Source organism: Myotis nattereri, assembly GCF_964212035.1.
Source record: "Myotis nattereri genome assembly, chromosome: 2".
In the NCBI taxonomy this organism is placed as follows: Eukaryota; Metazoa; Chordata; class Mammalia; order Chiroptera; family Vespertilionidae; genus Myotis; species Myotis nattereri.
The window spans coordinates 20,906,878-20,921,036 of NC_138076.1; the positions used below are offsets into that span (position 1 = coordinate 20,906,878).

The window sequence follows — 14,159 nt, forward strand, 5'->3', positions numbered from 1 at the left end:
ACATTCACATGCCTGTGGCACTCGGGAGCAGGAGGGCACACATGTTGATCAGGGAATCAATCTTTCTGCCTATCATCCTCTTTTTCTCTGGAAGAAAGTGAGTTAGTGCAATTACCTTACCCAGAACAATTACCTTGTTTTAAGCTGTTTATTCTCCAGAGAAAGGTGTTTTTGGAAACAAATAGCAGGTTGAAAGAAAGGTGGGTTTTTAAAAAGTACTTGTATCCACATTGAGTGTGGGCAGTGGGGAACTGTTGGGAAGGCTGTCTGTCTTTCTTTCAGACTAAGACTGCATTTCCTATTGGGGTCAAGCAGGCAGAAGGGGACACGTGTGCTGACCAGCTGAGTTATGATGCCCTTTTGGGGACTGCATATTGTGAGAGAGAATTTGGTGCCCTGACCTTGGAGCTTTGGACTCAGGGTCAACTTCCCAGGTGTGTTCTTTGCTCTGAAAAGTGTGTCCTAACCCAATCACTCTTAAATTACTCTTCTGCAGAGGGGAGAATAAGAATCAACCATGAAATACTTTCAAAAGCAGTTAAATAAAGATTTGACAGTCTATTCAAAACAACTCACACTTTTAAGAAAAGTCTGTCCTCTAGGAAGGGCCCAGCATGACTTCCTTTCCCTGAGACCTAGAATAAAGGCAATTCCCAGGGCCTAGATATCAGCAAACACAATAGGAGCCATCAGGAGGGAGGGAGCTTTCTGAAAATCTGGGGGATCCCGGAGTGATTATGATCACAGACAAGGGAATTGGGGGGGTGGCAAAAAGGAATATGGATCACACACCCCTTAAAGCACCCATGATTGTAATTCCCCCAAACAGCTCCTGAGTGCCACGGTACGTGCGCGCATATTTTGCATAATTGCAACAATGGCTTTATTCTAGTGTGTTTTTCCCACCTTGGCATTTAAAGTCTTTTTCTTTTCCTTTGAGTTTTTCAGGAGTGATATCTGATCTGCTGCTAAAAAATGGAAGGAGGAGAGGCACGGCTGTGAAAGGCTCAAAGTTGAACAAAACAGAGTTTCCGCGGAAGCAGCAGCTTGTGAGTGCGGCTGCCGCGGCGGCCACATCTTTCGGCGCTGGGGTCGCCGCCGAGAGGCCCGCCGGCTGGGCTCACATCCTGAGGCTCGGGCCGGTCTCCGCGAGCCGGAGTCTGGACCCGATTCGGGAGCGGGTTTCATTGGCGGAGCGTGGAGAACCGGGGGGCGCGCGCGGTCGCCGCGGGGCTCACCTGCGCCTCCCGCCCCGCGCGGCCGCCAGCCGCCGCCCCTCTCGCCGCCCCGCCCCGGCCCGGCTCATTGGCTGCGGCTCGGAGGGGAGGAGACGGGGCGGCCGCGGGGGTCTCATTAGCGATGCGGACTCGTTTCTGCACTCGGTAGTCCCCGACCCGGCAGCGGCGGGCACAGCCAGCAATCCGACAGCGGCGGCCCCGCCGTGGGAGGCCATGGGGGCGCGCTCTTGCTCTGGGTGTGCGGCCAGCGGCGTCTCGGTGCGCCCTGCCCGGCTGCTGTAGGGAGCAGCCGTGGAGCAGTCACTCGCTCAAGACCCTCGGGACCTGCTCGCTCAGCCCCGGGCTCGCCGTGCGCCCCCGGGCTCCCGGGCGTGGACGAGGAACCGTTCTCGGCAACCGGGCGAAGATCATGGGGAGAGCGGCCGCCGCGGGAGGAGGCGCGGGAGGAGCGCGCCGGTGGCTCCCGTGGCTGGGGCTCTGCTTCTGGGCGGCGGGGGCTGCGGCTGCCCGAGGTAAGCGCTGGGCAGAGCGGGCGGCGGGGCTGGGGGCGAGGCGAGAGGGCGCCGGCAAGACCGAGTGGGACCCGCAGTTCCGGCGCTGGCTTCCCAAGTTGAGCCCCGCGCCTCTGCGCGCACCGAACCCAGCTGGGTGGGAATCGGGCGGAGGACCTCACAGAGGACCGCTGCTTCCCACCCCAAGTTTGCGACCAGGAGTAATCCTACAGGTTGCTGTCACGGGTCCCTTACCCTTTACTCTCCTGCCTCGCTCCATTTCCCAAGCCCTCCCCAATTGCTGCAGGCTGGAGTACCCACCTCTTTGCCTCCAGTCTCGCTGTCCCCCGTTTTCTCCACTTCTTTCCAAAGCCAGGTCGCTCCTGGGTGGGCGCCCATCGTGGTGTCCAAGAGTTCCTGGGAAGAGGGGTCTGGGATGGGAGGCTCAGTGGGGTGGGCTTGGAGAGGGCGTAGCACCAGGGCTGAAGTCCGCTAAGCTTGACACCCCTCGGGCGACATTAGCCCGCGGTCTTAGGTGGCCCTGGGCTTTGGTTTGAGGAGGCTGCGTGGGTGCGGGAGCTGGGAGAACTGTGCGCACCACCCGCGTGTAACTGTGCCCGCAGTGCAGAGCGCCGAGAAGCGGTTGGCCCGAGGCCGCTGGCCGGCGCGTCCTCCCTACCGTGTGCCTAGCCCTGCTCCGGAGCTCGCGAGCGCGGGGCCCCACGGAGCAGCAGGGAGTCCGCTGCCTTTTCCGACTTAAAAACGTAGACCCTGTTTTCCTGGATCCTCTGGACTCCAGCAGAGTGCAATTGTACAACTGGTTTCGGCTCCACCTTGACCGAGGACAGGGAGCATGAACTTAGGGACAAATCCAGCGGACTTGTTTTGAAGCTGATCAGAGACATTCTGCACAGAGCTTGAGTATTGTGGCTTTACCTTTGAAACAATCCGGAAGCTTCGCCTTCCCGCCCTTCTTTCCCTTTCCCTTTCCCCGGGTGGCATCCATTTGGCTTAGAATATGTAATTGCATTAAATGATGTCCCTAACGCTGGTCTGGTGAGAGATGGAACTGATGTGTCGACCTCCCCCCTGTTCTGCTGGCCATCCTGGACATACTCTAGTGGCCGCGAGGCAGAAAGGGGTGGGAAGGATCGAGGACGATCACAAAAGAACCAACATACTCTCATTTTTATAAAAGCTAAACGGCTTGTTAAAAGCAGCCGTGCTGTCTGGAATAAGGAATTGTTTTTTAAAAGTAGGTCGAGGCTTTCCGTTTTATGATCCTGTTCAGTGACTATTTGCATTTCATTTCTTGAAAAGTTTTTTTTTTTTTTTCCTTTTTCCTAAGGGAGCAGGCTTTTTAAAAAGCAGGAAAGGGTTACAAACGCGCCTCAGTGATTGCACACACTGGGGGCCGGTGAGCAGGCATGGTTCTCTTTTCCTTGCTGGAGGAAGCACAAGCTTCAGCCATTTCATTTACTACTGAGAAGCCTCCTTGCAAAGTCAGCTCAGAGTTGTTGTCAATATACTACTGTGATGGGGAAAAGCCAGCCTTTTCTCTTCTGGATGTTGACCTAAATGTATGAGTTATCAACACCTAACAGTGACTGACTCTGAGTCCTGACCCCTTAGACTTTGGTTGGTGGAGCTGTCTTGAAGCCAGCCCCAAACGAGAAGAGGGGGCCTGCCAGAAGCCTCTTGGATCGAGTTTTGCTGGCTGTGAAACTAAGGCTAGCACCTCTTGTCTGCAAGCTGTTCTTTAAAGGTCTCCTGGAAAACATACTGTACACTCTGCAGGCTTATTTACCGTAAATGTGTTACATGGATCGTAATAATGTGCGAGACACATGGAGTGGAAGCACTAAATCTGACTAATATTTCCCTTGTAATATTTTACTTCCTGGGGCATGAAGTCCATTACCCTTAGCATCTGTCAGAGATTCTTCAGTCAGCAGGCTGTGGAACCTGTGAAGCCACGTGTACCTGGCTTTGGACAGGTGGGCACAATTGGAGTTCTCAGAACGCACGGGTATTTTAATGCTACTTAAGTTCTCCCAGCCCAGGGAGGTGGCCATTCAGTGAAAGCAAGGGCAGGTGCGCTCTGTGGTGTGCTGGCCCAGGAGTCTCCCAGGCTGTTTCTGGTTGGCCCCAGGTTCTTCTTATTTATTCAAGTAACTAGTCTTTTCTTCTGCAGGCCTTTTCCTGTGGATTTGAACCAAGATAGTCTGCCTTCCCTTCTTCTTTTTTTTTTTTTTTAATATATTTTATTGATTTTTTACAGAGAGGAAGGGAGAGAGATAGAGAGTTAGAAACATCGATGAGAGAGAAACATCGATCAGCCGCCTCCTGCACATCTCCTACTGGGGATGTGCCCGCAACCCAGGTACATGCCCTTGACCGGAATCGAACCTAGGACCTTTCAGTCCACAGGCCGACGCTCTACCCACTGAGCCAAACCGGTTTCGGCTGCCTTCCCTTCTTAACAGGATTGATAGAATTATGCCATTTGCTTCAAGGATTTAAGAATGTTTAACCATTCAGCAGCATTTTCCTTACAGTTATTCATCATTTATTTGTTTTCATGATTGCACCATTCCCCCCCCCCCCCTTTCTTTTTCCCTTTCCTATCCCACACTTAATGTAAAACCCTCTGAAGCTCAGAGGGGGATTTCTGATGATAGGCTCTGAATATAATGAGAGAGGAAGATGCTTGAGGCAAGGGAGTGTCTGCAGAAACCAGTAGTGGCCCAAATAGCAAGGTTCTGTTTCCCTCCCTTGTAAGCAAGACTTGCCTCTTTGGATTTATGTTTGGATTTATGTTTCCCGACTGGTGTTGCCTTCCCCGGGGAAGGCACTTTGGTGCCACGTTTACTGTATATTTCAACACTTTCCAACTTAAAAGAAGGTTGTTTAAAAGTTATTCGTGACCTGCTAAGTGCTAATTGAATCCATACCATGTTGTCATACTGATTGGTTTCTGTTCTTTGCAACAAGGAGTACTGCTTTTGCTCTGGTTGGGATCCTGTATTAGATACTGAACATAAGATGTCCTAGTCTACCAGCGTGGCTCAGTGGTTCAGCATCGACCTCTGCACCAGGAGGTCATGGTTCATTTCCAGGTCAGGGCACATGCCTGGGTTGTGGGCTGGTTCCCCAGTGTGGGACGTGCAAGAGGCAACCGATCAATGATTCTCTCTCATCATTGATATTTCTATCTCTCTCTCCCTTCCTCTCTGAAATCGATAAAAATATATTTTAAAAAATGAAGGCAGGGAGGAAGATAATGTTAGACAGATTGAGCTTTTGCACAATTCCTTGCTTTAAAATTTTTCCTGGACAATGAAATCTTCCTTACAAGAACTGTAGTAAAGCATTAAGGGCAAGAGAAGCACACGCTTATTTTATAGGCATAATAGGGTCATATGGTATATGCGTGCTTAAATCTCCTTATCTACCTAGTTCATGCAGTATTAAATCTATAGTCATTTTCTCCTTTATGAATGTTATTAGCGTATCCCGACTCAACCCCACCTCTTTTCCTCATTCAGTTCCCTTTCCTCAAAAAACTGTCCTTTCTATAGGGTTCCAAGAAAAGAGTCTTTTCTCTCAATTTCTTGCCAGGCGTGTCTTTTTCTGACCCTTGGGTTGTGCTCTTACCTTGAGCAGACTGGGGGTGGAGCGGGGGTGGACAGGACCATATTTTCCTACCCGACAGAGTGTTCTGCTCTTAAGTGTCTCAGTGTTGTGACCTGGCTCTATAGCGGCAGCACTTGTCACGCTTTTCCATGGTCTTGACTGTGACAAACAGTGATGCCCCCTCCATCCTTCCTCATGATTTGAATGGCCCATCTGTGGGTCTGTGGTTCTTCAAGGGGTACCAATAGGGTAGGAAAACCCAGGGAGCCCAACGAATGCTCTGGGAGGTCCTCTAGACCTTGCTGTCTTACAGTTAGGGACATACTTTTCTATCTCCTCACTGACTTGTAAATTTGTGTTTTATTGTCCTCCTTCTACAAAATATAGTATTCAACTTAAAATGGTGCCAACTTTGAAGGTTTATTAAGAAATTGGTTTATCCAATGGACACAGACAACAGGGGGGGTGAGGGCATGAGTGGGGGGGAGGTGTGAGGGGACAATGGGGCGATAAAGACACATATGTAATACCTTAATCAATAAAGAAAAAATATTTAAAAAACTGGTTTATCAAGAGATGGGGAATATTTGACACGTTTCCCTTAGACTTTTCTTCTTCCTGTTTTAATACAGAGTCTGGAGACCCAGATCCCATGCATTAAAATATAATCCAAAGACAGGTGCACAGAGAAAGGAAGGTGGTGGTGGTGGGGGTGCAGGTGTCCTCTTAGTGGACGGGCACATCTGTTCACAGAAAGCCCAGATGTGCCCTGCTTCTGATTACACCTTTACCGTTAATTCTGACTGTTCTATACTCCGGACAGGGCTACTTGACCAGCCCTGTCATTGTCTTCTCTTCTGTCCTCCTTATCCCGATGCCTTCATGATCTGACAGCGTGATGGAAACTTTCCTCTGTCGTTCTCGACTGTGCACTCCAGATAAAGACGCCTATCTGCTCACCCCTTCACTGGCTACATGGTCAATGTTGACATGAGAGCAGCCGTCGTCTGCTACCACTTTGTAGATTATGCTTATTTTTACGAGAAAGCATTTTTGCAACCTTGTCTGATTATGAAAGAATAATAGTAATTGCTGCCTGTGGTGTCTCTAATTGATTATTCTAAAAGCTTTACACATCTAAACTCATTTAAGTCTTAAGTCTATGAGATATTATTAGTTTCTCCTTTTTAAGGTAGGAAAAGAAGGGCACACAAAGGTTAAATAACTTGCTCAAGACCATGGAGTTAGTATATGGAGGAACCTGGATTTGAACCGACGTAGTCCAGCCCTACAGTCTACAGCAATGCCAATTTTCTAAACTCCTCCGAAAAGAAAATGCCCCTGATATTCTGGTGACAGAGCACTAAAATTATATCTCTATAACTGTGAGCACTGTAGAGGAGTTTAGAGTAGCTTAAATAAATCTATAAATATATTCAGATAAATCTCAGAGATTTATGTTGTGTGAAAACAACCACCCTCTCACCATTCAGCTTAATATACTTTGGGATTGGATTCACGCTTAACATTCCGAACGCCCGTGTCTAATATGATAGCTTGCTTTTTTTCTTTTTTTTTTTGGTCAATTTTGAATTTCAACAAAAAATATTACTCTGATTGAATACACCATCCATGGAATGGCAGATCCCAAGAGACTATTTGTTGTATGTCTTATATTTTTAGCCTTGTTTGCTGGCAAAATGTGGAGCATGAGATTTGAGAATAGATTGTTAACACCAGAGGCTGCTGTTTCTGCTGTTTTGGGTACTCCTGCTGCTGCTCTCGCAAGGCAGATGGCTGGATTCATTTATAGAAAATAGATATTCATTCTATTTTGCATTTCCACTTTGAAAAGAACTTCTAATTGTTTGTGCCACATTGCATCGTATGGCCTTATTGTGCACATACACATGCCGTGTGTAGCTAATTGTCAGAATTAGGCGGGTGTTAATGTGTTCAGTTTGGATGGCGTTAGAAATCTATTGCAAACTCTGTTGTGCTTTTGGAGTATTTCTTTGGAAAGTGGGTTTGTGTGTGGTATGGTGTGTACAGCATATTGTGTCCTTAACCCTCCCATCCCTACCCACCCCCTCCTACACTGAACTAAAATTGGAGGGCAGAAATATTAAAGTTTTGCTTATGTGGCTAAAGTAAAAATGATAAGCGTGTGTTAGGCTTCTCTTAGACATCAGACGGCTACAGGATATAAATTACTTCCTAAGATTGTTTCCAAGAAGACAGGAGTAAGGTGAAGGCTGTATTCTTCCTATATGACCAGTTCCTCTGGCGGTTTCCTTCATAAATAAGGGAAACGCAAAGCCGAAAGCTGTCTTTCAAGTGAGGTCAGTGCAGCTCCACTCAATGCAGATATTGACTATCTGCTCCCACATTTCTGGCTCACAAAGTGCAAAAGAGACTTCCTCCCCGGAGGGAGACATTGGCACATGGATCCCTTTGGAACCCAGCCCTGTAAGGATAGGAGGAATTATGTGGGAAAATATCACCATGACAAGTGCAACCTGACTAAGAAAAGACTTACAAATGTTTTGTTGTTACCTAAATTGAAAATGTGATTTCTCAATCAGGTAAGTCGAAGGGAAAATGACATTGCAGACATTCCAGAAGTTGACTGGCAGGCAGGCATGGGAAGCAGGAGATTCAAGAAACCAAAGGGAAGAAATCCTTCTGACTACTTCAAGAACCCAAGCAGTAGTGGGATAACTATATTTAATATCATTCATAAATTTTGATAACTTACTATAAAAGCAAGTTTACTTACTAAATATTGAATGAGCAGATTTGCCTCTAAATGCATTTGTAGCATGTTGTTTAGAGTTGTTTGAAAGTGATTGGTGGCTTCTGCTTGCAACAGTACTTATTTAGAAACTATCATCTTTATTTGAATTTAATTTAATAAAATCTACTGGGAGAGAAGGGGAACCAAATAAATGATCATGGGTTAAGGAAGCTAAGCTGGTAATATTTGAAACTCACAAATCAGTGCCTTTCAAATGTTAATGTGCATTTGAGTCACTGCAGCTCTTGTTAACATTCACATTCTGATTTTGCAAACCCGAGATTCTGCATTTCTGCCATGCTCTCTGATGACATCATCCATCAGCCATAGATGATAGTCATTCACGTTTTTTATTTTCAATATTGTTTTTTACTTGGAAGCCAGTACGAAGTGGAATTTAATTCAATGTGTGACTATTTAAAAAATGCCAACAGAGGAGGACTAGGCAAACACAATGTCAGTTTTAACTCAGACAAACATGCAACTACTCATAAAACAAATAGACATTCAGGGAGCACCATTCCGATGCAATATAATGCCTTAATTCCAGCATTTGTAAAGATAAATGAAATACTTTAACACTCTTGAATTTTATTTTGAAGTATTTGAAGACTTATGTCTGCATCTACCTCATTTCCTGTAATGAAGAGGAAAGTGAGTCCTCCAGAAGTTGAACAGTTTGCCCAAAAGTTTTGTTAAAGAAGAGGCACTATTAGCTCTCTTCAATGTCCCTTTACAGTGGGGCCTTGACTTACGAGTTTAATTCATTCCATGACGGAGCTCATAACTCAAATTACTCATATGTCAAATCAAAAAGTGAATGAGTGAGACATGTGATGCTGGGCTGATGTTGTGGCGTTCATTCACTGTGACGTTCACTGCGCCAACTAGTGGTGGGGTATCTGAAGCTGGCTCATAACCCAAATTTTAGCTCGCGACTCAAAGCAAAAAAATCAGCCGAGAGACCGCTCGTATCTCGAAAAACTCGTTAGTCAGGACACTGGTAAGTCAAGGCCCCACTGTATTTTACTGTGTCTCTTAACTGGAGCTACACTTAAAATGATCTAAAGTATAGGATAACGAGAGAAGTAGGCTATAGTTATAGTGTAGAACAAAACCAGTTGGTTAAAAACAAACAAACAAACAGTAGTGTTCATTCGGGGTCTTGATGTTCCCCAAGCAGCTGGATTGTTATAGTCACATGTGTAGGAGCTGGTGTTTGGGGTCTTTGTCACAAGACAGTCATCTCTACCATCATGTACTGTTACTCAGTACCTGGCAATGCTTGTTCAATAGCACGTGCTAAATTATATATATATGTATATATATATTTATATTTGACTTTAACCTTTTTATGTTAAGGTATAAATAATACTGAGTTTAAAATTTCTAAAATTTACTTATTATTTTGATAAAGCATCAGGAATATTTAGCTGCTAGAGAAAATTAAATAACTGTTAGAGGGGTTTTACATTTTGTTTTCTTAACATATTGTAAAGTCTACATTCCTAGGTGGACTGCTATTCTAGAAAGATGATTAAGTATATGATGTGACACTATCATGAACTGCTGTTTTAAACAATTCACTTGCATGAAACTGTACATTGACAGTTGTGGTCACTTTGTATTTTCACATCCACCCTGATGATGACATTGAGGTTTAGAGATTTTTCAACCAAGGGCAGACAGGTAGCAATAAACAGTATGGGGACTGGACGCTGAGTCCCCAAATGGTGTCTGGGCATTGTTTTACTTTCTTACCATGTTATTCTCTTTTATTACCTAACTAGAGGCTCGATGCACGAAATTTGTGCAAGAGTAGACCTTCCTTTCCCCGGCTGCCGGCACCAGCTTCCCTCTGGCACCTGGGACCCGGACTTTCCTCTGACTGCCAGAAGGTCATCCAGAAGGACATCCGGTCTAATTATGCTTTTATTATTATCGATAGGTGGATTACACTTACTTGGACAATGTAATAGTCTGCTCTCGTTACATTTGAGATAGGGCTCTGGATGCCCGAGCATAGGAGAAACAAATAAATACACATTTGTAAATGATACCTGTTTTCTTCTTGGTATACATGCCGTTATGCTTCTCATGGTTATAAACAGAAATAGCCCCATCTGGGAAAAGGAGTGGTAGGAGCTGTGTCAGGAGGGATTGGAGGAAAGTAGATTTTGAGTATATTAAAAATGGTATACCGTAGTATGGAATAGTGGTATGTAAAATATTCTGAGGAGCTTGCTAAGCAATAATATTTTCTTAAAAAGAAAAGGAATTAAAATGTTCATTAAAGTAGCTAAAATTACAAATTAGTTCTGTAGTTTTATTTTTAATGATGCCATTATGGATACCAAATACTTTTTAGAAATATAACACTAACTCATCAATCTGCATAGTTTACCAAATAATTTGTCTTTATTATTATTACTTTTTTAAAAATATATTTTATTGATTTTTTACAGAGAGGAAGGGAGAGGGATAGAGAGTTAGAAACATCGATGAGAGAGAAACATCCATCAGCTGTCTCCTGCACACTCCCTACTGGGTATGTGTCTGCAACCAAGGTATATGCCCTTGACCGGAATCGAACGTGGGACCCTTGAGTCTGCAGGCCTACACTCTGTCTATTGAGCCAAGCCGGTTAGGGCTTGTCTTTATTAATTTTGCATGCAGTGTGCCTTATTTCTTCTTACTGTGTACGGTTATAAAACAAGATTATCAAGTCTTAATTTGTATTGGAATGCAGTGTAGTGGCACAATGCAGTTGGCCTTCCAAAAACAATTTTCATCAATGTGTCTTTATGAATGGTCTAACCTATTTTTTAAAAGAGATAGGGAAAAAATACAAACCCCCAAAATGCACATTTCTCTGGCAAAGAATTTTGTTACTAGCCTTTTGAAAGGAGCTGGAATGAGTTCAACTATCCTGCATCTAAACAGACAACCCTGTGTCTCCCTCCATCTTGGAACCAGAAGCTCCAGTGATTGCCAGCAGCTTGCATCCGGAAATTTCTTAAGTTGTTCTCCTTAAAAAAAGCAATCAGGAGGTTTACAGGTTTAGTCAGTGTGAGGTGTGTGGGTGGGATGTCAGCGTTTGGGGTTTGCTTTAAAGAAATAAAGCTGGATAAAAATTTGTCATTACATTTTTTTTTTTCACCTCGGAGAAAAAAAACAGCACATTGGCTATTTTCTCACGTTTAGCGGACAGGTTGAAATGTGCAGTGACCTCTGGGATAGCAATGTGGAAAGGACAGCCCTATCATACCACATCCTGCCGCTAAGAAGGCCATCACTGCACAGCCAATTATTAATATTTGTCAAGGTGCTAAGTGCTTCAATGCATAGATATGTGTGTATATATTATATATTAGGAGAATGTCATATATCATCATTATAGCAAACATATCATTAAGGTTCTCTGCTATTAATTTGAAAGGCATTAATAACACTTAAACTTGAGGTGTAGATACAATTTTGACTCGAAAGTCAGCTTGTTAATTCAGGCGCTACCCTTTCTCTCTTTCTCCACGTATCTCCCATCTAACCCCCAATTCTTTGTCTCCTCTTGCTCCCCGTATCTTCTCAAGTCAAAACTCCCTTCTTAGTTAAGCATCGCTGTGGGCTGGACAATTCAAGACTTCATGCCCTTCAACATGTCACTTTTCCCTCTGGTTCTTTTCATTTCTCAGATGAGAAGTGACTAGATAATTATTATTATTTTTAATATATTTTATTGGTTTTTTACAGAGAGGGAGGGAGAGAGACAGAGAGTTAGAAACATCGATTAGAGAGAAACATCGATCAGCTGCCTTCTGCACACTCCCTACTGGGGCTGTGCCCACAACCAAGGCACATGCCCTTGACCGGAATCGAACCTGGGACCCTTGAGTCTGCAGGCCGATGCTCTATCCACTAAGCCAAACCGGTTAGGGCTAGATTATTTTTAAAACTCTTTTCCACTCTAACATTTTATGATGCTATTGTTTTCAGTACCATTTTATTCACAGTAATTTTTTTCATCGTTTCGGGAAGCATTTCTTGGCATTTTAAATATGTTTCAAAACCTTCAAAAAAAATGCTCTGGAAATGGAATGTTCAGGTCAAGGTTAGTGTGACTTCAGAGATGATACTGGTAACTGTGGCTTAAGCGTTTTCAAGAGTGTACCAACAATAAGAGAAATTTAATTTTATGTGTCAGTTTCTCTTAAATCAGTCATTGTAAACTAATGCTTGTGCAGCTATAGCAAAAGAATTGGGATGAGCGGAAACCGACCCAAGGGGTTAGGAATCCCTCCAGCGCCTGAGCTCGTTTTTGCTTAGGTGACTTTAGGTGGGCGACCAGGCCCACAGATGCTAGATTGACATTTTCTTTTTTAATAGAAACCATATGTATGACATTTCATGTTACATTTCCAGATTTGAAGTCTTTTCAAATTATTTTAATACAAAACCTTAGGCTCATAACTCACAAGATTCAGACTTCCAGTTTGTCTCAAATCAAACGACATTTTCACATTTTGTTGAGATTTAAAGGCTCAGGGAATCAGCTAATTCTCATTTTCTTTAACTTTGAGCTATGCATGTAAAGCTTTGCTAGCTTTGTGGAGGAGCATGGTCTGAAAGAAGACAATAGAAAGCATTTAAGTAGCCTTTTATTTACCAATTGATACACACTAATTTGATCACAGAATGTATCTCTGTTTCCCATTTGTAAAGAAGAATCTTGCCCTACCTGCTTTGGCTCAACGGATAGAGCATCTGTCTGCGGACTGAAGGGTCCCAGGTTCGATTCCGGCCAAGGCCACATGCCTGGGTTGCGGGCTCAGTCCCCAGTAGGGGGCGTGCAGGAGGCAGTCAATCAATGATTCTCTCTCATCATTGATGTTTCTCTCTCTCCCTCTCCCTTCCTCTCTGAAATCAATAGAAAATATATTTAAAAAAAGAATCTTAAAATTATATTGCTGAAAAGGACCCTAAAGTTTCTAGGCCAAAGTCCATGCCTCCTCACGAACCACCAAGGTCTAAAGAAGCAACATAACTTGCTTGGTTTTTAGAGGTCATTCCTGTCAGAGCTGGCCCCTTGAATCCAGGTCTTCACAGTCTCATTTTTCCTGCCTCTTTCCTTTTCAGGACTATAATAACAACAGTAATCAATGGAGGCACAAAGAAATGTTTAGAAAAAGATACCAGAAGGCTAAAGACTATTGATCATATTACCCTTCTGTTCAAGGCTGTTTTTCTTTTACGTTTATATTTTTCTAAACGCCTTTGAAATAGGACAGATCCCCCGCCCCCCTTTGGCTGTGTTCTTAATCATAGAATGTTGAGAGACTCAAGTTGGTTCAGTGTAGCAGAGCTAATTAATATTGTAGAAGAGGTTTATATTATAGGTGCTATATATTTGTATTGAAATTTAGTGTGGGTCTTAAGCTTTTGTTCTAATGAATTAACTTCTGCATCCTTGGTAAAAAAAATTGGTCAGTATGAACCTACTAGTAGATGCACACATAGAAAAATGTATTCACTTCATATTTGCTAATAAATATGGGATGTTAGTGCCATGAGTTAGAATAGGAACCTTCTGCCTTACCCAAGGAAATAACTTTAGAATGGTATTTAACAACACAGCTACTAATTGTTATCTGGATAAGTAAATTACTTCCAGTTTCCACTATTCTCTGTTTACATCTGGGTTTACATTGTGGTGAGAAGGTAAAACTTTCCAATTTGAATGGGTGGCCAGGTCTGTTGTTAGGAGGTGGTGTTACTGAAATGGCGCCATGGGTGGGCATGCAGGGGACATTGGCAGGAGCAGATTTTAAGGAACATAAGCGCTGACTTGTGCTTCTTAGAAGAAAGCTTTTGGTGTTGGCCGCAACATACCAATAATGCCCCCATAAGTCTGTAAATCTGCAACCAAAGAGAGTGGATATGGTTTTAAAAGCTTTGGATGCTTCTTCCATGTACTCCCTATTGTTCTTAAATTTAAAGTGA

General features: G+C 44.0%; 1 protein-coding gene across 1 annotated transcript in view; it reads left to right on the forward strand.

Moving 5' to 3' along the window:
* Positions 1-1,647: 1,647 nt before the first annotated feature.
* The window catches only part of UNC5D (unc-5 netrin receptor D), a gene marked incomplete at its 5' end in the record, with an annotated part of 512,639 nt that continues 500,127 nt past the window's right edge, over positions 1,648-14,159 (forward strand). The window contains one exon of the mRNA XM_081083068.1: positions 1,648-1,750. Within this exon, the coding sequence (XP_080939194.1) occupies positions 1,648-1,750 (103 nt within the window). The remainder of the gene's footprint in view (positions 1,751-14,159) is intronic.